This window comes from Pseudopipra pipra, chromosome 1 (assembly GCF_036250125.1).
Source record: "Pseudopipra pipra isolate bDixPip1 chromosome 1, bDixPip1.hap1, whole genome shotgun sequence".
Classification (NCBI taxonomy): domain Eukaryota; kingdom Metazoa; phylum Chordata; class Aves; order Passeriformes; family Pipridae; genus Pseudopipra; species Pseudopipra pipra.
Genome location: NC_087549.1, coordinates 121,659,742 through 121,686,441, shown reverse-complemented (window position 1 = coordinate 121,686,441; position 26,700 = coordinate 121,659,742). Strand labels below are relative to the sequence as shown.

The 26,700-nt window shown below is 38.5% G+C and overlaps 1 protein-coding gene and 1 long non-coding RNA gene across 3 annotated transcripts in view; one reads left to right on the top strand and one right to left on the bottom strand.

The window, feature by feature from the left end:
* Positions 1–22,590, bottom strand: part of SKAP2 (src kinase associated phosphoprotein 2) — a 119,258-nt gene extending 96,668 nt beyond the window's left edge. Inside the window, exons 1-3 of one of the 2 annotated variants that reach the window (XM_064674488.1) lie at positions 22,276–22,590; positions 11,909–12,014; positions 9,628–9,653 (exon numbers count right to left, since the gene is read on the bottom strand). In XM_064674488.1, coding sequence (XP_064530558.1) covers positions 9,628–9,653; positions 11,909–12,014; positions 22,276–22,450 — 307 coding nt within the window. In that variant the 5' untranslated portion in view covers positions 22,451–22,590. The remainder of the gene's footprint in view (positions 1–9,627; positions 9,654–11,908; positions 12,015–22,275) is intronic. The other variant, XM_064674481.1, reaches the window with a different exon arrangement.
* An 18-nt stretch (positions 22,591–22,608) lies between these two features.
* Positions 22,609–26,431, top strand: LOC135423859 (uncharacterized). Its single transcript, XR_010434996.1, has 2 exons — positions 22,609–23,160; positions 26,145–26,431. It is a non-coding gene; the product is annotated as an uncharacterized LOC135423859 (long non-coding RNA).
* Positions 26,432–26,700: the final 269 nt, after the last annotated feature.

Genomic DNA, 26,700 nt, shown 5'->3' with positions numbered 1-26,700 from the left:
AAATCTACATTATCAGCTGCCCTAATGCACTCTGATCAGTGTCATGCGTAAGTGTGAAGGTCTAGGAAAGATAAACTGAAATCAATATTAGTCGAGGCTTTCATCTAATCAGACAAAATTTAAGTTCTCCCTCCCGAAACTTAGTATATTTTCTCAGATATGTTTAATACATCTAGGCAAAAAAGAGTTGGAAAAAGAACATAAACTATATTGCTCCTAAAAAAAAATAAAATCAAGTCTTGGTGAAGGAGAAAAACTAAACACGACAAAAATGACCAGATGAGAATCATAAAGTTGATGCACCGATAGATCAAATGACCCTCAAATTTCTTAAAAACCATGTAACAGTAAATTGTTCAAGCACTGTTTTTTTGTATATACATACACAGAAAGCTTTCCAGAGATCTCCAGATACCTTTTCCTATTCACATGTTCCTTTTTGGAGCACTGTATAGGGTAACTAGTTTCTCAGAATCTAAAATAAACCCCCTGCACAGTGAAAATATTCTTCTCCACAGACACAGGAATTGTGCTCATCAGTAGGATCGCCTCACCATGGCTGCAAGTTTACCCCTTCCTATTCAATAATGGAAATTCATGGAAAATTCACAGTCCGTGTCCAGAAAGCACCACAGTTGTTTGCAAAGAACAGCAAGTTTTCTATGCAGATAAGACAACAAAGCCTGATACTTGCTTTGCTGGAATTCTTTTACATCGAAAGGTTGTCAAATACTAAATTGGCTTTTCCTTCATTAATTTAGTGTGCTTTTTCCTGGGAAAGCTTCCTTTCAAGCTCTCATGCCATTTAACAACTGCTCTGAATCTGAACCTGACTCCAATCTATTTCTGACACAGTCCTCTCCCAGTAGCACGCCAGTCATCGTGTTAATCTGATCAAAATACTTGCATTTCATCACACCTGTCAAACCAATCAAAAGTAAATTATCCCTCTCCAGGATTCACCTCTTCCTCCAAACAAAAAAACATAGAGTAGATAGCACATGAACAGAAAATATTATGCCTTATTTACAGCCAGCATGATCATCTTTCACACTTAGATGCCAGAGACCAGTTGCCTGTCTCTCTCTGCCTATATATATCTTTATTAGATGAAAGACTCCATATAAAAAGAGTAGACATGATATTTACAACCCATAGAATAGTAAAAGTTTTTCCACTCTTTTCCTGTCCTAAACTTTTACCAGTACTAGAATGCACAGAATATATGTGTATATATAAGCACTGGCTGTCAATCAAAAATGTCCTCTTATCAGCTATGCATAAACATACTATCATTTAACCTTCATGAAGGTGACAGTATAAATTTAAAATATTAGGCTGTATTTCTAGAGGAAAACATTTCCACAAACACCACACTCCAGCACTCAAAATTCATGGGTTGAATCGTAAACCTTAGTATATTTGAATGAATAGCACTTGTGGATGAAAATTAGTTTATATGTAGAAAGAACATCTGCAGGGAATTTTGCCCCACTCAGCAATACATAATCTCTTATGTAAGTCTGCATAGCTGCACTGTTACCTTGCTCTTCCATTAAGTCACTATACTACCATTTTCCAAGCATGCTTAGGATTTCAAATTCAGTAAAAATTTGTGCTTTACTTCCATATAAAAGCTAAGATCTAGGAACAAGGACCTTTTTAATACATACATACAAACATATTTAGGGCACGATTTACTTGTACCTATCCCAGACTGTGCTGGCTTTGGCTAGGAAAGAGTTAATTTTTCTCATAGTAGCTGGTATCAGGCTATGTTTTGGATTTGTGCTGAAAACAGTCTTGATAATACAGGCATGTTTAAGTTACTGCTGAGCAGTGCTTACAGAGTCAAGACCTTTTCTTCTTCTCACACCAACTCACCAGCGAAAAAGCTGGGAGTGCACAAGTTGGGAGGGGACGCAGTTGGGACAGCTGACCCCAACTGACTAAGGGGATATTCCACACATATTCCACATGACATCCATAAGATGTCATGCTCAGCCTATAAATCTGGGGGAAGAAGGAAGGAAGAGTAGGATGTTTGGAGTGATGATGTTTGTTTCTCTAAGTCACTGTGACAGTCCTGCTCTCCTGGAGATGGCTGAACAACTTGCCTATCCATGCGAAGTAATGAATGAATTCCTTGTTATGCTTTGCTTGCATGTGTGCCTTTTGCTTTACCTATTAAACTTTATATCAACCCATGAGTCTTCTCACTTTTACCCTTCCAGTTATCTTCTCTACCCCATGTGGGGCTCAGTTGCCATGACACAGGTATATAGTGTATTTGTAACATCAAAGAACGTGGCAACACCGAATGTAGATTTATGGTAAAGCAAGTATCTGTTCTATTTCTACAATATCCAAATTCAAAGTGCTTTTAAAACAACTGAAAAATGTTGAGGTATTATGAAGAAATTACACACTCAGTGCTTTACAGACTTCAAAGCATTCTCTAGGTGTTAAATCCTAAATAAGGCTTGAAGACTTCCATGAAAAAAAGGCCCTCACTGAGAATGACAATCAGAACAAATAAATAAATCCTATGTCATACAATTTAGGTACCCACACTTTAAGTGAAAAATATGGAGAATAGGTGACAGACACTAAACAGAGGTATAAGCAACCTGCAGTCATGCAGGCCTAGATTAAACAAAAAATTTTCCATTTTTTATTTTAAATAAATGTATTCGTAAATTTGTATTATACCCTGAAAAATGTAATCCTTAGATCATCTAATTTGTACAGAACTGCACACATTTCCGTAGGAAAGTTGACTCAATGTGCTCTGGAGTTTTAACAGGCAACATCTCACAATGTGTTTATGTGCTTACATAAAAGAATGACTATTTTCTGGTATCATCCTTGGAGTTTTTCCTCCAATTCTATCAGGGTTAAAAGACATCTTAGGAGCGTATGCTATTAATATATAAAGATATTGCTTCTGACAGTTCAGAGACAGGCTTCTTGTTGATTCTATACATCTCCTACATTCCCACTCAGAATAACCTCTGCCCTTCCTTCACTTTACATCCTCTTCCATCAACGTGTTGCATTGAAGTTCATACTCCACCTATGGAGTAAGAGCAGACAGAATTGCACTTGAAGCTCCATATGTTACTCCTTGAACAATCACAGGAGTCAGTGTTGAGCAGCACAAACCACTACTCTCTTCAGGTGCCAAGTACCTAAAAATACACCCAAAAAGCATCAATAAATTAAAGAAAAGCATTCAACTTGCACTTATGTAATAGAAAACTGAACTACAAAGCAACAATGGGCATCAGGTAAATGTATCCAATACAATTTGAAGGCATAATTGAAAGCATTGCTGCCTAATCAGTGATCTAAAAGCAAAGCATGCTCAAACCAAACGTCTATAGACTCATTAGTTGGCAGCCATTCCATTCCAATCACATATAATGTCAGTAGTGCCTTGAACCTCTGCCAATGACAACAGCATAAATTTTGCATCTCATTTCTGTGGTCATAAAATTAATGACCAGTTTAAAAATACTTCTTTGCAAAAGTTATTGCACAAAGGAATGACATGAATGTGTCCCTGTTATGTAGTCACAAGAATAATTACGGAGTTGATGCTCATTAATATAGTTTCTTGTTTCCCCAGAACACCATATGATTTATATGGAAGTTGGGGAGAAAAAAGGATTAATTAATGGTAGATATTTAACAGTCACAACAATAGCAAAAATATGTATAAGAACTGACCCTATTCCCCAGCTTCTGCAATTTAAACTAATCTCTTACAGGTTTGATAGCAGAATCAATATATTATGCTGTCTGTAAAAAAAAAAAACCATACAATGTCGTTCCTTATTAAATGCTACCTTTTCCATTACAGCTTATTTATTGATTTAGGAAATAATGCATACCAAAGGGTAAGTGTACCACATTAGGAACGGAGCATTGAACAAACTCTCCTCATTGTAACAAGAGCTGTAGTTCAGTGCCTACCCCCCATTCTGAAAATTTCCAACAAATTCAGTTGGTATAAGTTGAATATAACGAACAGGACCATATTACGTTATAAGAATTCAGCTAAAAAAAAAAATCCAGACATTTTTTTGCTCCAAAAATTCATTTTCTTCTGCAACAGTGAGATTATAATAATGAATTCCTAAGCATTAAAGATACTGCTTCCACCACTTAACCTAAAAAAGAGAAGCAAGATATTTCAGCCAGTACCTCTGAAAGAGACTTGCGAGCTCACATCCTCAGATAACTAAACACTTCCAATTTATTTCCAAAACATCTAGACAGAATGATGCATTAAAATTGCTCAAGTATAAGAGAAATAAAACAACTCACAAAAATAAAAAGACATGTAGGTCAAAACACCCTGCTTCTTGCCATTTCAGAAGGTCCCAAGTCACAGCAGGTTGAAATCACTTCCTCCTCTCCAATCTCTGCTGCGGTAAGAACCCACCAAACAAAGGACTGGATCATCAAGCAGATCAAGCAAGGTTCTCACTACACAGTTTTTCAAAAGAACAAGTAGACAAAGCTGCTTTCAAGCTGGCACGGGCTTAATAGGAGCAGTTTATATTTTTAAGACGATGCTCTGACCCAACCCAGCAGTCACCTTGCAAGATTGGACTCTTCTGACAGCCACTTTCTCAATGCATGCTTTGCCACACAATCTGCTCCAACATACTCATTCCTGAAGAGCCTTCTAGAGTCCCTTATTAACATGATGGTTTTTAATGGCTTGTTTTGTAAAGGTCAAGTAGAAACTCTTTAACAGCTATTTCTTAAAACAATACTGAAACAGCATTAAGTTTGCAAGCAAATATGCTTCATGCAAGAAAAGCAACACAACTTTTTCCTTCCTTTTGCATCATTATTATGATGTATATCAGGACAAGACCATTTTGTGCTGCACTGGTGGCTGTATCTTGTGTTGCTTGAAATTGCACTTGGCATGGACACTTCACAGATAACAGCTGCGTGTAGCTGAAAGGGACAACACAGTGACTCGCCTACAGTGAAACCTTCCAGACTTCCAGGACAGAGTGATATTTGGCACACTTTTGATGCATTTGATGGTCTCTCCAGAAATATATTATGATGATCCCCGAACAACCGGATAACAGCTAAGCCATATCTTTCCCATTTATGGTTAAATACTAACGATGTATTTATGCTCCTGCTGAAAGTTCAAGTGTGTTAAAATATAGAATCTGCATCCACATATAGCTCTGGTGACCACAAGATACTGACTCCCTTTCTCAAGTCCAAATGAATCCTACCTGCTGCCATTTCCTGACAAAGAGTGTATAGAGGAAAAAAAAAAAAGAAAAAGAAAAACAGAAACGAAAAAAAATATAAAGCCTTTGCATATAGTGCTATTCTATCAGCTTGACTATTTCCAGGAAGCAGATGTCTCAGGCTCCAGACACTCTCTGCTCTGCCAAGAGCCAGAGGCATCGGAGTCATTTAAAGGTTTCCTACAGGTGCTCCCAATAATTACATAGAGAATAACACCAATGCTCTAGAGACGTAGATTCACCCGCTATTATACTACAGTGAAATGAAAACTAAAGTGGATCTTCATCAGTTTTTATCAGAGTGAAAAGTGCTAGTTAGAAAATGTCATATCATACTTTTCTGCATAAATAGATCAGATATAAGGTGCACTGAGACCTTTATGGGGAACTTTTTCTGCAAATTCCCATATTATGACTCTATTTGGCTAGTACTTCTGGTGTCTGACTTTCAGCACTGAGCCAAAGTATTTTGTAAGAAGTGATTAAACATATATATTTTACTAAAATAAATGCAAAGAACAGATGGCAAGTGAATTTCAAACACAAATGCAGTTTCTAGAGCTTACAGTGCTTCTGCCAACTTTAGCACTATTTTTAGCATAAATTGAAAACAAGGTTCTGTTAACTAAACATTTTGGCAGTCACAGTATTGATTCAATTAATCTCAAAACAGAGAAACGTCAAAAACTGTATTAAGTCAGAATCTTTGAAAAAGTCCAGAGTTTTATATCCTTAGTGGAATATTAGTCTTATAAAAAAACTAATCTAATTTGTAGGCAAATAACCTTAGTTTTCAAGTTCCTTCCCAATTCTAAGATTTAGAACGGGTCACTGAGTGTTTTGTTTTGCCTAAACTGCTTAGATAAAGAGTCAAATATTTCAAATTAACTGAAAAAAAGGCAGCAGTGTCTAAGAGAAAAAGACATTTCTACAGAGTTCCTCAATTTAAGAACAAAAAAGATATAATGTTCAAAAACAATAAAAATAAAATTTGAGGAAACATTAGTGGTTTGGATATTAATATAATTGTACCTTTTTTGTCATAAGAACAACACGGACTTTCTTTGTCCATAAATCAACAATATACTTAACTGTAAAAGTCACAGTGTAAAACCAGATAACACATCACACAAGAGAATTAAATATTTTCCTATACAATGAAATTTGTGTCTTTCATTTTCATGTGTACCCACTTCTCCCACAAAGTTGTGTTTTTTTCAGTCTGTAGACACAAAAGATGCTTTTGCCATATTTACTGCATATTTACTGACCTGACAACATCAGAAGGCTTCTTTTTAAGATGATGAAAGAAAGTCCTCAAATTCATCAATCTGGTTGCAAAGAAGTGTGTATGCACTTTCTGAGAGATACACACATGGAAGATTTTGGTTTTAAGGAGCTTGGTTCTACTTGTACACATGTTCTTCAATATTATTATTATTATTATTATTATTATTATTATTATTATTATTATTATTATTATTATTATTATTACCACCATTACTATTATTATTTTAAACCTTTTTGCTTTATCCTTATGGCAGGCAGGACTCTGTATGCTATTGGCCAAAGCCCATAAAACAGGAGTTCACATACAAGAGCTTGGTCAAACTTACTAATAACTACATACAACGCCAGTGGAACTACAAGAACATTCAGTGATGAGAGTGGAGTGACAAGTATGCCCACAACCCGTACTTGTGGAACAACTCACAAGCTGAAGGAGCCATGTTTGAGAGGCTAGAGTCAAGTTTCATTATGTCATAGATGAAATCTATGAATTTTGAAAGTGTTAGTCCACTTCTTCTGGATGCCTCTGGAAGGATGACAGGTCACAACTCAGAAGATTCTTGAAAGCAACTGATGTAGCATGATAATTACTATACCATGGTAATACGGCACATAGTATGAACCATTCTTCGTCTTCACTTTCAGCTTCAACAAAGACTATTTTATTTGAATTTAAAAAACGGAGTAACTGCTACTGCAAAACCAAGAACAGCAAATATGAAGATGAAATATACACAATAGTTTTATTCTTTCTAGTTTGTTTCAGCACAGTTTCCAGAAGTCTGATTCCACCCCTCCTTTTTCCCCTAAAAGATATTCTCTTTTTTCACCTTATATTTCAGGATATTTCTTCTTTGTCTGGAGGGAGTTGGAACTGACCATCACTGCCTTCTCAGTTTTCAATCTTTTCCAAATTTTCCATTTTTCAAATGTCAAGGTGTGCACAGCAGTATGAACAGGCACAACAGTTGACCTCACTCAGCTGCTGCCGCTGCTTTGTTCCACTAGGAGCTGACCAAGAATCTGACTGCCTACCTCCATGTGGGTCCTTTGTTCTACACCTACACAAGTCACGCCTAATTTGTACAGGCCTAACGACTGACACAACAGAATAAAGTTTAGCAACACTTCTTGAACTCTGGAAGTTATACCAACAACTCATACCACTGGATTGCATTCCCTCAAATATTTTGCAACTAAATGCAGGCTCTGATTTCTCTTTTTTTTTTTTTACATTCATGTATGCAAATGCACATGAATTTGGAGAAATTTATCCTTGCTTGCAGAAAACAATGGTATAACTTTCATTTTATTGATAAATACCAAAAGAAAACTAAAGTGTCAGCATTGGCAAGCTTCACCATCTGTACACAGTTCTGTGATCTGAACTAGAAACACATCATAAGAATTTTAAAAAAAGGCAATATATCCTTCTTAAGAATCACATGTACTCTAATAAAAAGAATAAGACTGAATATAAATTTTAAAGAAATCAGAGCAAGTTACGCAGTAACAATTACAGACTATATAAATTAAACCACCCATTTTGCTGGAGAAAATGAAATCTCATTTTTATTAATAATTTGTTGAATTAGAAAGGAAAATCTTAATTTGATTTTGAAATTCTAAAGTAAATAGACTAGAATCTTCTTGACTTTCAAATAAAGCAAACCACTAAATGCAAACTCTACTCTTTGTAGACAACTCTCATGCTCATTAGAGAGTCAGAGCCTCAGAAAATTATCAAATCTTCAGAAACATGCTCTCCCAAGGTCAGATTCATTTGTAGTGAAACAACCATCCCACCTAATTTCATGTTAGTAATTTCCTAAATAAAATAACACTTTACTTTCCCACACTTAGTTCTGTTGGACAATGAGAAGAGGAGGGAAACTACATTTTATCCTCTGTAAGGGTGCCATGTGCAATATAAAAAAATAGCAAATTATTTTAACACAATTTTTAAACAATCACACAGTTTGAACTTATAAAACTTTGGCAATCTTGGGAAGTTTCAAGTTGCATTTTCCCTTTCAGTTGAACTGTTATGGCTGCATAACTTGATTTAAACAGGCATAAGAAATGTATGAGCTTGTTGTGCCTTGTTATAACATTACTTGCCTATTACGACTTACATATTTGTACTTCATCAGGAGGCACACTGTAGCCTACACATTTGAATCTCCTTGTCCAGAAACAGACAGTTCTTCAACCACTGCAAAATGTGAAGCTTTGCATAGGCTTTTTTGACCTCGCACTGTGACCCTCATACCAGCATCCACAGGCTATAGGTCATGACCTCAAGAATTAGCATCATGGAAATAAGAGCCCTTCCAGGTTTAGTTACAGAACAGAACACTGTAGCAACAAACCCTCAGCCTTCTCTAAACTGAACTCTGCAGCTTTGTTTTAACTCCACTGGAAGACAATAGATAACCCACACTTCAGTTTTCATTACTCGCACACTAAATCATCTCCTCTCCAGCTAAAGGTCTGAGCTCGCGCTGCACTATGAAAACATTCATTCAGTGTGGATCGAAAGCCAATATCATATTGCCCCTAGATGATCCTATTAAAAGGTTAAAGAAACATCACTATGGAATTGAAGACTTTTGCAACGTTAAGAAAAAAGGCTGAAATAAGTCATCTCTGTTAAAATTTTATCTCCTAAGCAGGCTACTTTGCATACACTTCCTCCGGGGAAAAAGAAAAAAAAAACCCTGCATCACATGGTCTTTCACAAGGCTACACTACTGCTAATAAAACTCCGCTTATATTAAATTGATAACAAATAATCTCCATAACAAGCTCCATTATGTATTAAATCCTGAACTGTATTTCTAAACTAGTCTTTCCATCAGCAAGCGCTCTCCGATGCGTTTAGTGACGGGAGGGGGACCCAGCTCCGAGCGAGAGTTCCGGAGTCCCGGGCAGCCGTTCCCCGCTTCCCGCAGCAGGGGGAGCCAGCGCCCTCGGCCTCGGGATGCGAGAGGCACCGGGGAAGCGCCGGGTGGGAGAGGGAGAGGGAAAGGGGCACGAGACTCACCTTCCTCCGGGAACTCCCGAGAGTAACTGCGGGGAGAAGAAGAAGAAACATCATAAAGCAATGCACACCTGCAAGCCCACGGTGCCAGGACATGGCACAGAACAACAACTAGTTTTCAACAAGTTTCATAGCTGAAACTTAGCGCTGCAAGTTTTCCTTTCAAATTCTGCAGTCTTTGTCTTTGGCTTGAAGTATTCACTCAGTTTTTCTTTTCTCTTTGCAGCTGAAAGAATCCCCAGCCACTTTAAAAAAGACTTTAAAAAAACCCAAACTCAGATAGAGCAGCCTTTTCAAGGAACATACATCTACTCAGTCATCTTAAGGTATAAACATACAAAAGCATCTTTAATTTTAGTAAGCCTTCTAAACGTTAACATGTTTCAAAACTTTTCATGCACAAGTAAAAGCCACTGAGCATATTTTAAAATATAGGTCAGCAGGTAAAGACAAAAAAAAATTATCACAAATAGTTGTTTTAGCTGCAGTAAACTTGCAGAAATCTAAACGAAAATGTATTAATAATTAAGCAAAAATTTAAAAGCCTAAATAAAAAATCCTTTCCAAATAAGGAGAGCTAAACTTATTTAATGCATAAAAAAAAATTCTACCATCCCAGGAAGAAAATGTACTGTTTCTTCAGAGCTAAAACTTATTTCAGAAACAAAAATGATCTGATGATACGGATAAATAATCAGGACAGAGTTACGTAAAATGGCATTCAAGAAGCATTCATGGACTAGAGTTTATGTGAAAAGAGGAGGATTTCATCAGAACTAACTGACAAATAAAATGCAGCTGCCAAGATCATCCTTCTGGATAATAAGGAGTGCACGTATCAGGTTAGTTGGTAAGAAGATTCTTGCAAGTAACAAGCAGAAGAAAAATGAAGGGTCTAGGGATAAGAAACTGAGAAATGCCAACAGAGATAAAAGGCCAGATCTAAGAAATGCAGCATAGCAAGTGGCAGTAATAGACACAGCCCAACATGTGGGATGTGAAAATCAAAGATGACTAGAATGTGCATAGATTTTGTAGTCTGCATGAAAAGCAAAACACTGTTAATAGTGAACAATATTACAGGAGATGAGGAATGAATTAGAATTAGGGTCACAAAAGTGAATAGCAAAGGATTCAGTGTCAATTTTGTTCATAACTGCAGGTTCCCTCCCTTTGGTATTTCATCATCCAAAAAACCATAGTTTAGTCCTAAGACCAAAGAAAAAAGTCAGTAGTGCTGTAGCTGCAGGTCTTCTATAAAGGGCCAGTTAACCCAATAATCCACAAAGGAAAGCACAAGCAAATAAACAAAATCCTAGTTCCTTATCAGAGAGGAGAGAACTAGTTCCCTAAGCATTTACAGCCTGAATGAAAGGCACACAGAACTTTAACTACAAGAATTTAGGACACATCTCGTGTTTCCCTACAGTCAGGGCCATGCAAAGAATGATGCCCTCACCAGATGATTGTGCCGTCTTTGAAATTGTAAACAAGTTTCCTCAGGGGCAGAAGAATGTCATCAAAGGAACGATTAGGCCATATCACACAGGAGTGACCAGTAGAAAAACAGTTTGGAAACAACAGCACTTTGGAAACCATGTGAAAAGAACAGCAAGTACTAAACTACATCCAAGTTGATTAGAGTTGCAAGAAAAGAGATTTTTCAAAGAAAATTCTGTAGTGCAAATGAAAGTATAGCTAAATATCTTTACTGAATTGCTGACTGAAATTAAAACTCTATAAAACAATCTCAAATCCTCCTTGACATTAAAACAAACAAGGACACGCACAGCCCTCTGCTTTGACTGTCATAATACTTCACTATTTTAACACTGCTGAAACAAGCTTATGATCTATAAAGTTTTCAGTTATGTTTCAATTTTCTATTACAGAGCTAAACAACAAAATGTATAGCAAAGCAAAGTCAGTATTGAATTATGCTGTTTTACAGCAGCTGAGTATGGTGTTCGGAAGCTCGTTCACATTGTCAAGGCATTATATTTCTCATATTTTAATTAATCTTACCAAAGCTGAAGTGAATGCAAGCTCTACCCAAAGAGCTTGCAATCAGGGTTCAGAATATTAAGCAATTCAAATGGGACAATCATCCTGATCCCATTTCTTACTAAATTGTAACAGTTTCAAGAAAGATTATTTGACAAAATCAGAACTTACACAGATTTTTTTAATTGTTAATAGTTTCAATGTTTGTTAAAAGATTGTAAAAAAACTTAAGTTATCACTAAGTGACTTTATAACATATTAAAACCATGAAGCTACTTACCTTGCCTTAACATCCTTTATCTTCTTAAGAAGAAGTTCTCTTTTTTCTTTTGCTTTCTTGGATAGATTTTCTCCTTTTAGCATTTGGGAAACAAATGTTTCAACATCTAATAAAGAAAAAAAATAAAAGATAAAATAGTGCTGTAAAGAGTTGTCCTGATACTACTGTGAAAAAACTAAGAAAATTATTTTCAGCTCTACACACAGCATAGTTAACACTCATTTCAGAGTCTAAATGGGATACATTTGTTCCCTAGCTATTTATGCTTAGGACGGCAAATCCTATGGTGACATTTGATTCTTGCTCACTTAATTATGCTATGTAAGTCCTAACAAATTGCAGTACTATAACAATTACTTTCCATCACCTAAAGTAAGAGATAAAGCTAAAACATCAATATAGCCTTTATTCATGTATTCCTGCCATATTATTTCAGAAGTTCAGGTTTCAAAGATGGTTGAGTAATTTATTATTTCAGCAGTAACAATTACCCAGCTCCTAATATAGGTCACTTACTGGTTACAGTATTTTCAAGTGTTCTCACATTGCCTCTGAACTCCCTGACTGACTAAAGATTCATATCCAAAGCCTTAATCTTGAAAACAACTAGGTAGGCACAATAACCATATCAAAAGAGTCAAGCTCAACAGTGTACTTTAAGTACACCTGCAATTGTAGAATCACAAACTAAGGCTCTAACCTGCACTGTAATTCTTCATTCTTATACAGATGATACATTTATATAGTCGTGTAGAAACAAAGCATTCCATAAAAGTTACCACGGTTCTTTTAATATGGCAAATATCCATTCCACAGGATAAAAGCAATGCAGTGTCTGAGAATTTGGGGGAGTGTAACTCCTCCAGCAGTGTGTTTTCTTCATTAGCAAAAACAACAGCAACAGCCAACTGTAAAATTTTCTTACACTTACCAATCAACATACGACTATCCCGAAAACAGAAAAGTAGAAATACAACCAGAAAATCCTGCTTGTTAACTTAAATGTCTCACCTCTACAGATAATAGTTGCTCATTGAATAAGAGCAAGCAAACGTAAGTAAAAAAACCACCCTCACACAGTGCCTGCCCACCCCCCATAGACACACAGATAGACAGATAGATAGATAGGTATAGAGATATATACACACACACTTTGGCTCACTCCATGTAGACGCAAATAGACATGGACAGTACTATTTTAATCCTCTAACTTTTCCAATCAGATATTTCATTTCAATACAGAAATATCAAACAGCCAGCTAAGTTCTCAAATGTTTGCATGTAAAAGTTTACATGAATATTTACTGCAGATTTCCTAAATTAAAAACTTAATTGCCTGCTTTTTTTTCATAAAACAGAAACATATCACACTTCATATTACAGGCTGCAAGAAAACAAGTCAAAAGTTACTGTTTGAGAACACTAGCATAGCTATTACAAAGATGTTCTTTATAAATAATTTACCAGATTATTATTTAGATGTTTAGATTTGTGTCTTCACAAAGTGTGGCAAAAACATTCATTTTTAAAGTATTTTAGAGTTTTGAAGAATGATATTGTTCTCCCTCCTCACAAGACAGAGAATCTTCCCCATTATATTTTCCAATGAAGTTCTGAATGGGGGAGACCCTCACTCAGTTCCGTGGCATTCCTTCTTTAAAAGGACAGAAGGAAAGGCACTTAACGTCTATTAATGAATCCTCCAGACACACCCCCAACAGCCTCTCTGCCATACACCAAGCACCCCCAGAAAGATTTTGCCCTAATCCATGGAAAAAGCACATATCTTCATAAATTCCAGTGACTGGAATTGCCAATCAAGCTTCCAGATGAGGACTTACAGAATCCAGAGATACTGGCCACCTACAAAAGCTGGGTCGAAAAAAAGATACTTTTACTACTGAGAGCAAAAACAAAAACCATCAACAGTTTTTCTCTCAATGAAACCTAACAGGATTTTCCAGTACAGACCAACCTTTCACTCTGAGAGGGACAGCCTGATTAAATATTTGTTCCTTCCTACTTTTACATATTTATTTCAAAAATTATATAGCATCTTCAAAGTTCTACCTAGGCAGCAATATGCAAAATTTTAGAGGAATTAGTCACGTTCATAAATCGGGAGCAATGCTTGCAAAGTAACATTTGAACACTAATTAATCACAGAACTTGACTTCAGAAGTCTTCATTTAAACTCAGTGGGCTTCTTTACTTCTTGGAAAAGCTCAAAACCCAGGTGAGAATTCTGCCATCTCAGAATCTCAGATTTTCACTCTCAAATCTTTATTCAAATACAAACGTTCAGATAATTAAGGAGTATGTGGGGAAGAGAAAGCCAGCTGACTATCATAAGCAAGAACTACCACTTCTGGCTTAAAATACACTGTAAATACAAAAATTTGAGGACTAACTACAGTGCTGACAGAATTTGTTCTTTTACAAAAAACCTTGGACTTCTAAAGCAGAAATAATAGAGAATTTTCAGCCATGGAGGGACAGGGCAGAAGTAGATGCTGCATTTATTTTCAGTACGCAGAGAGCTGGAGAAGACAGAAAGAGAGCAGGCATGCACAAGATCCTGACAAGTTTGTTGTTTCTAAATAGCAGCAGTTACAGAGAACCCATCACTGGGATGGCTTCCCTCTCCCATGAGATGATAAAACAAGTTCTCAAAGGTTAGGTATCCACAGTCAGAAAGCATTGCACTCATCATGGAACACTATTACTTCCATATGTCCAGAGAAACCATATGGCTTGATTGATCATAACCCCAAAATATGAAGACAGACCTGACATACACATGATCTTCAACAGGATGCTAAAGAATCAGTTTACCTGAAAATACTCTTTACTGTATCATAGATTTTTCTTATCTACTCACAATTACACAGAATGTTACATCAGAACGTAAGATGTGTTCTGACCTAGTGTTGTAAATCCATCCAAGATATGCCAGATGCACAAGATGAGTAACATCCTAAGCTCCTCTGGACAAGAAGCCAGCAAGTTATCTAAGTTATGATCATCTCTTCACTACCTGTACTTCCACATTGTGGAAGAATATGGAAGGAGCAGTCACTGCTGTTAGAGAAAGCTTTATACCACTGGCTTAACATAAAGGAATGTTCCTGTAATTTCTCTGACATTGCACAAAGTGATTTATCTTGGAATGAGAACAGAACTTGGGACTTCAGTATGACAGATCCAAGCTTCATACAGTAAACTTCAAACAGAAGCAGCAAGATGTACCCATTTTTCACCACAAGTCTACTTGCTCTTCCCTCTCCAGGATGATCCGCAACATGATCTCTCCTCTGCTAGGTTAATACTATACTGAAAATGAAACTACTACTCACAAGCACTTGAGTGTAGATGTGTTTCAGGCTTCAGTAGCAGTTGATCCATTGAGGAATTTAAAAAGAAATAAAAGATAAACTCCAAAAAGAAAACCTCTTTGAACAGATTTCTCATTTAAAAGCATTTTAACTAGTTACCCCACAGCAAACAAAACAAACTACACATTTCCATAAATTCATCCTAACAAACTGAGCAGCTAATTTAGTATCTGTGGAAACCTATTTATCACCTCTTAACTTTTCTTAAGCTTGTTTTAGACTGCCTGAGAGCTTGAATACCCATACTTGTTGCTCTGTTTCTTAAAGCTCATGATGTTAAATCTGTTTGCACCCTCCCCAGAGAAATCATTTGCCTGCAGAAATGAGTAAAACCTACCAAACTGAAAGATCCATAAAATGCACTGTCAGTACAGGTACTAACTGACAGAAAACGGAATTCACACCACAGTCTTGCTCTGTCCACTTCAACAAGCTCATACAGTTCAAAGCTTACATGCCACTTCATGGAATTAGCTAAAACGCCATTTTAATCTTATTTTCATTTTCATTTCTTTTACAAGGAGAAAAGCTAAGATTTATTTAGCATTTCACTGTTAAAACAGTTTATGGTTCTCTTTACTTCAATGATTATAAACAGACAACACTGTGAGATTTTAATTGTTTTAAAGTCTTTGGAGCTATTTTCTTTAATGAAGGCTGATAACACACAGATGGATTTTTTCAGGAACATTGTAAATTTTTAGCCCAAAGCAAGTGCTGTGTTAAAGAGTGCTAATCATAGCAAATCATAGCACTATTGTTGTTTACAGGGTTTAATACTGTAATTATAAGTCACACTTTATAAACAAACATACTTAGGACAGAACTACCTCAATTTTGTGTCAGGGTGGGCCAAATAGATTCTCACAGAGGCATCCAAACACTGTGTGCTAGGTCTTCCTTTCTCACCTCCTCCACCAGATAACATGATTTGCTTATCAAAAAGTTAGTCACTTCATCATGGACACATGAGTTCACACCATGAAGACGACAAGAGAAGAATCGGAAACTGGTGATGAGATGGGTGTGTTCCCAATCACACAGCAGGGCACACGCACAGCTCCCTCTCCATGACCCAAGGAGAATGCAAGCCCCTGTTCCAAGGCTGGACACGAACCCATCATATGACAAGGGTCAGTTGCATGGGGTAACCCGGCAGAGGTACTACCAGTCACACATAAAGGCAATAACAGGTTGGCAGAACAATTCCTCCAGCCACCAGCCTTGTCCCATCTCTCTCTTCCACCTCAAGGACTGAGAGCCAGAAGCCAGCTGCCAGCCAGAGAATGTGGGAAGGCAGGCCAGAGAATTTTGGAAAGTAGCTGCAAGCTAGGCACATTTGTTACACACACACTATCTAAAGGTGACCAACATTAAACAGACTGCCATGTATTTTTCAACTTTACATGGGCTGGCATTAGAAAGCAATTAATTAATTTCATTTCAAAGTTTTCACGTGATTCATTAATAGGGAACAGGTCTGAAGACAAACTATCAAGCAATATCTGCCACTGCCTGTTCTCTTGCACAAAGAAATATTTGAGGATTTTGCTTCTGCTCTCCCCCTGCCTTCCCAGCTATACTTACAAGTCTCTCTCCAGTTTGCTAAATTGCCTTTTAAATATATATACACTTAATCAGAAACAGAACACATGATGTAAAATAATCTTGGACTGAAACTCCAAGATGTCTAAAAATACCACATTTATCCAGCCTAACAAGAGAGCGAGCATTCCTTTTAGCGCAAAGTCCTGGAAAAGACCACCTTTAGAAAATGCTGTACCTTAAATCCCCAAAAGCAAGGTTATGTTGCTGTGTTGACACACACAAAGTATCATGAAAAACGTTGATGGTCAACAGTTTTACTAATGATTTAGAAAGAAGAAGTGGACACAAACTGCTAAGAGTCTTCAAATGAAGTAAACTGACACGACATCTCTTTTAAGAGATTAAAGAAGACAAATTATAATCAAGGACTATATATATCTAATCTCATTGGCTGAGTAGTTGAGCATCCTCTCTCTACATTAAAGAGGTGAGAAAAGATAAAGCTGTATATTAACTATATCACAAAAAAACCCCACCAGTACAAATCATGATCAAGTTACAAAGTGATTCCAAATGAACTATAATAAAAAATGTTAAGGATTAACCTAAAGATTTACACTGTATGCCACATTATGCTGCATCTATTATGGTTTGTTGACATATGATTATGAAAGAAACGTAAACCCAGTCAGATGAGAAAGATAGACTCCATGTTAATTGAAAAAGACAAACTAAGTGAATAATGAGTATATAAAAAATAGCCTATGCCATTTTTATCACCCGTATATGACACTTATTCCCAAATTTATGGCAGAGACAATTGAACTATGTTTCAAATCACTGGAGGTTATTTCTTACCAGGAATCCCTCTGTGCATTTTTTTCACCTCACTGTTTCTATTCTTAATCCATTACTATTGAAATACATACATATTACCAAAGCTGTAAATACATGTCTACTTAAAAGATGTCTACGATAATCACCCTAGTTTATCTTGTACAGATGGATTCTTCAGCAAGAACTGGCATTTGTTAAAGCCTTTGAAACATGAAAATGATACTTTTAAAAAAGAGTAAAGTTTTAAACAATAATATCCTTTTAAATTTGAACCAGCCAATGAAGAAGAGCTATACTGTAACTAGGTGGCTTTTTCTATGACAAGCATGTACCGAGCAAGTCCAGGAACAGCTGACATGGAAGATGAAAAAGGACTGTTCATATTCTGGGTATCAGGGGTAAATATAACTACTGTAGCACCCAAAAATAAAAGGTAAGCTAAAGTAAACTCACACACTGGATCCACTGTCTTGTACTTCTCTTGCCTTGCCCTTTTCTGCATGCTGTTTCCAAGATGCAACTAAACCAAGCAGGCGAAAAATATTATTTTGAAGAAAAAAAATCAGAGACATCACACTGAAAAAGGCAATTTGGACAATACAACTCAGCATTTAAACAAACTGAATAATATCTGGATAGAGATGATCTGTAGAGCAAGGACATTGTTTTCTGTTTAGTTTTGAGGTTTTGTTTAATAGAACAAGGAAAATAGATATTAGGATGGGATATAAGGTTCCATATGAACTAGAGAAAAATTTATTCTATTTTTATAGCAAAAATTATTCGTAACTTTTAAAATATGAATACAGAAGATTCAAACAAGAAATACTGCCAAGTGTGAAAGGAAAACTGAATTTAAAAAAAAGGCAATATTACCCACACTATAGTCACGAGTTCCAAGAACAGGGGAAAAAATATAAATGATACATATATCTAATGATCATGACACCATCAAAAACTTCAAAAAATAAAGAAGTCTCACCTCCAACTAAATCTTTATTACAGAAAAATCTCAACACTTTTTTTTTCAATCAAGGTGACTGAACCCACCAGTCTGATTTACATGACAGAAGAAATAATATGTCCTTGGAGAAGAAGCAGCCTCTGAACTCCTTCTCAGCTATGGACAAGCCAAAACTTAGAGTGTGCATAAAAGAGGAAGGAAAAATAAAAGTGAGCAGGCCTCTAACAATCTATGTAACCAATAATTATTTAAGGGGACAAAAAAAAAGTAACATTCCCCTTTGCCAAACATGCACAAAAAGATCCTGAACACATAAACACAACAAAGGATACCTTTTCAAAAGAAGAAAAGACAAAGTGAGGCTAGGCTTCCTTCACCAAATTCCAAAATCTCAAGCATCATCTAGAAGGTGCAGGGACACGGGTAGGGAATAAAGAAGTTATTACACTACCACACATCTCCCACGTGTAAAGAAGGAGATAACAGAGCAACAAAATTACTTTCTCCTCCTACCAGAAGTTCATCTCATGACCAGAGGACCCTATTTCTGTCTCCAGTGTTTCCCTCCCATCACTTGAACAAGTCAGAGGAGACAGGATGGGATTGTGCAATCCTAATAATCCTCTGCAATAAGCCTGTTGCCACACTGACCTTTCCCCTTCAACTTTACAGAAACAGCTTCCTCCTGTTTGCAACTAATGCAGTTAGCCCTGAACTCAAGCTGTGCTTCTGCCTGGAACATTTCAGCGCCACTGACATGCAACTACAATGACCCTGCCAGCATGTGTGACAGAATTTGGTTTTGCGTTAAAGATATAATATTGTTTAGGTTCAAAGTAAAGCACTCACAAGTCAGAAAGTTTCCTGTGCAACTTTAATTCATCCCCTGGTGTGTTTATTCCCATTATCACCATGTTTAACTACGGGAGCACTTAGTATGTTTTCCAGCAGGACCCCTACTTGTTCAGCATAGTTGGGGGACGTACTCCAACCATCAATCAAAAGTGAGCAGGGATAAGGAAATCCATATGATCACTCCTCCACTTGTTGCAGAAGTTGGAAACAGTAGGCAAAAAGGCCAAGAAAAGGAACAAGAGCAGAAGAGCATATTTATAAGATATTGTACCTCTGAGCGCCTCACTGCTAAGTGAATATCAGCCTAAAAAACAGTACTTCGTGCTAGCCATTAACTGCATGTTCTCAACAGAACCTGCTATGAAGAAGTGCCTGGCACTCATAATGGCCACTGAATACAGACATCCAACTCACATTATTTTCTGGAGAAACCAGCACAGCATGGAGGCAGGTGAATTTGAATTCTAATTCTGTTCTACCATTGACTATTTTTTGCGCCCCCAATCACATCTTGTTTATTATACTGATTTTATCAACGGTAAAACAATATTTCCTCCTCTCAAAGAGGTGCTGAATCAATAATTGTGAGTTATTAAAATAATACATTAAGAAGCACCTTCAAAGAAGAGCATGCAGAAATTAATAACTATCTACTCACTGCAGTCTTTGCATTGTGTAAGAGTTTCTCAATGAATAGTAAAGATATTACAGAGCTCCCTTCCCCCTTCAATTACCAGACATCTTCACTACATAAATAATTTGAGCAAAAAGAAGCAGAAGACTACATAATTGAAGATTACGAGATCCTACAGATATCAGTGAAAGAACTGTTCATAGAGCCTGGATTACTATAGTTTCTAACTGTCATGCACTTGACCGATAACCTTAAAAAAAAGAGAGGCTAACACACACAAACTCTAAAAAGTAATGCCATATTTTTGTTAAATTAAACAGGTTATTAAATTTTAACATAGTATAACCATAATTATCCTTATATTTGTTTCCCTTTGGTAATTCTGAAAGTAAGAATTAAAATCTACAAACAAATATTTAAAGATCATTGCTAAATCATTCCATTATCTTCTTAGTTTCAATTCTATAGATAGCACTAAAGAAATCATCTCGCTTTCTTCCAGAAAAGCTGAAGTGGTGCATACTGTACAGACACTAGATATCTGTATATAACTTAGGCTGCTGATCATAGAGACTCTGAAAGCGCATATACACAACCCTTTTGAGGAAAAATAGGTGTTTTCAGTTTCACTTCAAAATAAAAACTGTTGTGTCTCTCTTTCCATGGCGGACTGGATAAAGATAGAGAGAAGAACAAGTTGTGTAAATGAGGACCACGACTGAAAAACAAATCGCAGTCTGGAATGATCCCCTCTGTATCACATCCTCCCCCTCAAAAAAAAAATTCTTAAAGCACTTAAAACTTTCAAGAGTTTCAAGACAAGCTTCACCCAGTGAAACCAGCATCTAAACAAACATTTTATCTGATCACAAGCTCCAGAATACAGTAATGCCTCACAAAACACCAAAGTTTGGAAAGGCTAAGGATAATATTTGTTTTTTCTAAATGATTAAACATCTATTCCATGATAAAATGGATGACAAGCTTTCCTTTTTTTTTTTTTCTGGTGGCCTTCCATGCAAATTTTACTACAGATGTTACGATCTGCAAATAACATACTTAGAAACCCTAGTTAGGAAACACTTAAGACAGTTGGCAGATGATGAGATGTGGTGAGACCAATATGTTTCAAGCATTAGCTCTTACAATCAAAAGTGTTAAAAAAAGAATAGTCTTCCAAAGATGACGAGCTTCACTAGATTCCAGCAGGTCCTCAGCCATGTAATTGAATGCTTGACCTCAGAAGGAAGATTTCGAAAAGCATGGGCAATTTGAATGGCTAAGTCAGAGCTACACGAGTTCCTGTGGCAGAAACAGAAGTTCTCAAAAGAAAGAGAGTCCCACTGAAACTAAAATGCTTTCAGGATAGCAAACTTTTCAAAAGATAACAGTAAAGCCAAACTTTAAGTATACAATTTATTTTAATGAACAACAAAACAAATTTTAAAAAATTAAAGTCTTGAAGGTAAAAGACAACGACCCGTATTCTGAATTCTCTATTGACACTATTGCTGACAACCTTGCATGGTGAGAAGTCACCCCATTCCCACGCTCCAACGGTTCCCAAGAGCGTGGGCAGCCACGGTCAGAAGTGTGTGACTGATAAGACAACACACCAGCAATCCAGCATCCCCTCCGCGAGCTGCTCAGCTGCTTAGCGGGGAAGTTCATTACTTTTTATCAGCTGGTTCGGGCAGCCGGCCCTGCCCGCACACCCCGGGAGGGGTCACTTCCCCCCGGCGGCTCGGCGATGCCCGGGCGGCCGCATCCCGCACACGCGTGTCCGCGGCAGCCCCGCACCGCCGGCGGAGCCCCCCGGACGGTGCGGGGGCCGGACCGCTCCTTCCCCCGTGCGGGAAAGGGAACCGAGGCGCTGCGGGTCCCAGGGACGGGAACGGGGAGGGGAAGTGACCAGGGAGGGGAAGCCGGGGGGGAAAGACGGAAGCCCCAAGTCCGTGCAGGGGAAGCGATCGCCCCGCGCTCGCCAAGAAGCCCCCCGCCGGGGCCGCGGCTCCGGTGGCTGCTCCTCCCGCACGCCGCGGCTCCCCCGGCTCGGCACAGCCCCGCCGGCCCGCCCCCCTCGGCATCCCCTCCGCCCGCCCCCCGGGAAGAAAGCCCTCCCTCCTGCCCTCACCTGCCAGGAGGCTGCAAACGTCCTCGGGGACGACGGGCACGGCGGGAGCGCATGACATGGTGCGGGCAGCGGGGACGGGGCGCGGGCGGGGCTGCGCGGCTCGGACCGGACCGGCCCCGCCACCGGGACGACGCGCAGGACACGCCCCCCGCACCCCGGCACGGCCGCGCGACATGGGGCGGGGCTTCGCGACACGGAGGCGGGGTTTGGCCCCGTGGAGGCGTGGTTTGTGTTCCGGGAGGCGTGGTTTAGTGTCGGGGGCGGGGCTTCGCGCCGCTCCCCGGTCCCTACTCGCTCGCCCCGCCCGCCCCAGTGTCGCGCATGCGCTTCACCTCCCCCCGTGTTTATACCCTTGCCCCGAGGGCACTGACTGCCACGTGATCGCTGCCGGCGGCCATTCTGCGTGAGGGCACCACGCACCAGAATCAAACATGGCGCTCCACGTTTACTCCCGCTGCTCATCTCCGCCCAGGAGAAGTTGGCTATTGGATAAGAGAGCCCAGAAACCCTTCCTGATTGGTCCGTTGGTTGTCCCGCCCACCAAGCCCGGGGCTGGCGTCCCCGCACTCTCTCGCGGGGCGGGGTCTCGGGAGTGATGGGTGCGGAGGGTGGTATTTGGGGGACTTAATTTCTTCCAGTTGCGTTTCCAGGTTTCGTTCGGAGCGTGGTTCTGACCTTATCTCAGTCGGCCCTCTGGCGCTACCAGTGTCAGGTTTGGGATAGCAGACTGCAGCCCCAGCCCTGCGGGTGTCCCAGTGGTCGCAGGTGGCAAAACCAAGGCATGGAACTTGAGGAAGTCACGTGCGCAAGAGGCACGCAGTAAAATAAGAAATGGGAAGTGCACCAGTGGGAACAGGCCCGTTGGTATGGGCGCTGCTAGGACAGGTGTGTGGGCAGGGGCAGGAAGAGGTGCTGTTCCTCAGCAGCACAGCTGGGCTGCTGGAATGGCAGAGTTTGTTCAAGTTTTGCTTACGGAGCAGCTTTGGTATGTTTTTCCCCGCAAATCCCTGGTCATTTGCATTTGGAGCACATCAGTGTTGTAATATATTTAGTGTAGAAACAGTCAAAGTAAGCTCCTAGCATGTGCTTCTCTGACCTGGGCGGTTCTGGCTGTGTCTGTGTTACTGCTACAGAAAGTGTTTGTGTTAGAGCTGCGGTTGTGTTAGCACATCTGTGTATCATACCAGCCTAGGAAAAACAGCAAGTAGAAGAAGTTACATTTAAAAAATTTCAGCTTTACACCAGTGTAAATATATTAACATTTGGGGCACAGCTGGCAGTGCAGCTGTACCAGTCAGGTATAAACAGCTTCATACTTCTACTTGAGGTAGCTGTGCTCGCTGGAGTCTGCAATGTAGACGTGGTGTTAGATTATATTGTTCTGACCTCTCACATCTCTTTTAATCGCATAGAAGAACTCATTTTAAATATGTTGGCGTTTTCAAAGCACTGCAGCTTTATTACCTGACCTTATGGCCAGTCTGGCTGAAACTCAAGGAGTGAACTAACTGACCTTTATAATGTTGCTTAATGATTTTTATGTTACTTATCTAATTTCAATTCAACTGTAATAAACATGCACAGGCATCTGGGTGCGTATGTGTATAAATAGATCTTGCCTCTTTATTTGTATAAATACCTACTACTCATCTGGTACAAGAATATGTTTGATTAATTTTTCTGTGGCTGGCAAGGAGGGCTCTTTGGGCTTATGTTAAATTACACATTTCAGATGGGCAGTCTTGGGAAGCTGCCATAAGAAGTGGGAAAATGGCTTGTAGTCTAATTTGCTTGCCCTTTTTCAGGTTAATCATAATCCTACTTTTTTGTGTTGACTTTATAGCTCCATCTATTTCTGTTCCAGAAGTGTGTCATTTGAACTCTGTTATAGTCTTTGTTTTGAGATCACTTCCCTGATAATTTATTCCATATGTTTATCATTTGTGTAAGCTTATCCTGAGTTTCAGAACATTCTTCATGGGAAGAAATAACTTACCTTTATTATTTCCCACCTCCCCATACTCTAGACACTCTGACTTTTTCTACTTATGTTTTTTGTTAAAGACCTCCTTGTTGTTGCACTGAAGAGCAGCCCATCACACAGTCATCAAGATTTGTGACCAGGCCTATTTTAAGCCTTGTTAAGTTCCAGATTTACTTATAGTTCCCTAATTTTTAAATCTACTGCTAATAGGAAGCATAATTCAAAACAGACTCCTTCCAGAAACAAGTCTGGCTTCAGTGATCTTTCAGCCTGGTTTCTGAGGATTCCACAGCTTGTGCCTCATCGAAACCAGACACACCACTTCGGCTAATCAGGCCCATGGATCAGGGGTTCTTGATGTGTGGGAAGCAACGCCACAGGGAACACACAGAACTTTATTGTCCTTTTGTGTAGGGAGAGTTACGAAAACAGGGATTTCAGGAGGAATAGCCTACGGGAATCTGCAGAGAGCCTACAGCAACGGCAGCTGTAGGAAGAATAAACTTTCCTATTCAGGAGCAGCATCACCATTGCCTCACCTCCTTGAAAAAATGTGACATATCTGGTGTACTGGGAAATCCAGCATTTTTCCGTTATGCATTCTACTTTTCTGCAGACATGCTTTTAAAACTTAGATTCTAGGAGATGAATGAAACAGGACCTGTGTGCAGCTGCTGCTTGTTCTCTACATGTCTTTTAATAGAAAATTAATTGGATTACATGCATGCTCCCTGCACTGATCCCTGCACTATTTCATACCGGCGGCAGTGGCCTTGTTGAAGCTGCTCTGTGTTCTCGTCTGTTTGTCCTGTTGGCTGTCTGTCTTCTTTTGACAGGTCCAAAACAAAACAGCCAGTGAATAATCAGAATATTTATATTTTTTAATTATTTAATTACATTGAACAGTTGGCAGAGATTTCTGGCATGCACACAGAGCTGTTAAACGGAAAGAGCACTGACTTCCTTTACAGAAGTGCTTTCTTTACAAGCAAAAAAACTTTTGGGTTTAAAAATATCAGGAAATTATGGAATGACAGTGCTTAAACATGGCACCTCTTTATGCGTTTTGACTGTGTTTGCTGCACTGAAGAAAAGCTGTGGTGCCTCTAACAGTGGAAAAGCAGATTCTGAACCCTTTGTCCTCTGGCAAAATATCATTAATTTTTTCTTAGGATTTACCGCTACTATTCAAGTTAATATTATTTCCTCAAAGGCAGAGAGAGATACATTCAGGACATCACTACAGTTGTTCTGAGAATAAGTTTACAAATTAACTTTGAAGCTTACAGAAGAGCTAATACTTCACGTAAAAACTCGTTATTTCATGTATCTTCTTCTATTCAGAATCCATCTCCATGAAAGCTTCCTATTTTGCTGTCCTTTTACAGGCATTTTATACAGAAACAAAAATCTTGAAGGATTTAAGTATTGTTTGCACAGTTGGGTTGTGTACTTTATTAGGATGTGGAAACATGGTCTTGCATTTAGAATTCAGCCTGTCAAACATGAGCTGAACATGCTTTTCAATTTATGGGATACTTTGATGATCACAAATGGAACTAAAACGTACTCAGTGAGACTGTAAAACTTTTAAACACCAAGGGCTTGTTTCTTTATTAGTCTGTATGCTGAAAAATTGCTACAGCAACCTTTTTTCCTACAGTTTGGAGACTTTGGTGTCACTGTTTCATGTTCTGACTTACAAAACTGTTGTACTTTGCATTGTGAGGGTAACCTACTATTTATGGAGTGCTTCCGAGATCGGCACTATCTTGCTCACAGTGTTGCCTATCATTTTAAGACCTCAGCTTGAGTAAGTCCCAACAGAGTTGAAAACATATGTCAAGAAACACAAGTCCTTCACTTCCCTCTTCTTGTTTTCCAGCTCTACAACCACAGAGAGGTCCTGAACTGAAAAATAGTAAGAATGGTCCCCTAGATAATTTGCCATGTGCTGTATCATAACTACCTGTTCAGCCTTCAGAACTGTTGTTTTTGATGCTGAAGTCTTCAGCTTTCCAAATACGGAACAAGAAGGACATAGTTTTTCATTTTTGTACTTGAATATTCTCCAGCAGTGTCTAATTTTACCTAACTAAGAATTACCTTTGGAGAGAAAGATCATTGTTTCTGTTATCAAAATTATGGGATAATAAATATAACTTTGAATGATGTTTTCTAAGTATTACATATTGTGGGAAACATTTTTGCATAAGCATTTCTTTTTACCTGAGCATCCATTAGTTTGTATAGGATTGTGCATTATTCAACATTTTATTAGACAAAAGAAATATTATGTATCTCATCAAGTTCAGTGTCTTGTTTAAAAAAATTTTTATTAAGAAAACTCAGATAAAGGCTTCAGAGTTTCATTTTGAAGTGATTTTCCAGCTGGAGTGATTCAAATGGAACATCCTGACATTTAGTTCTGGCACAGGTGT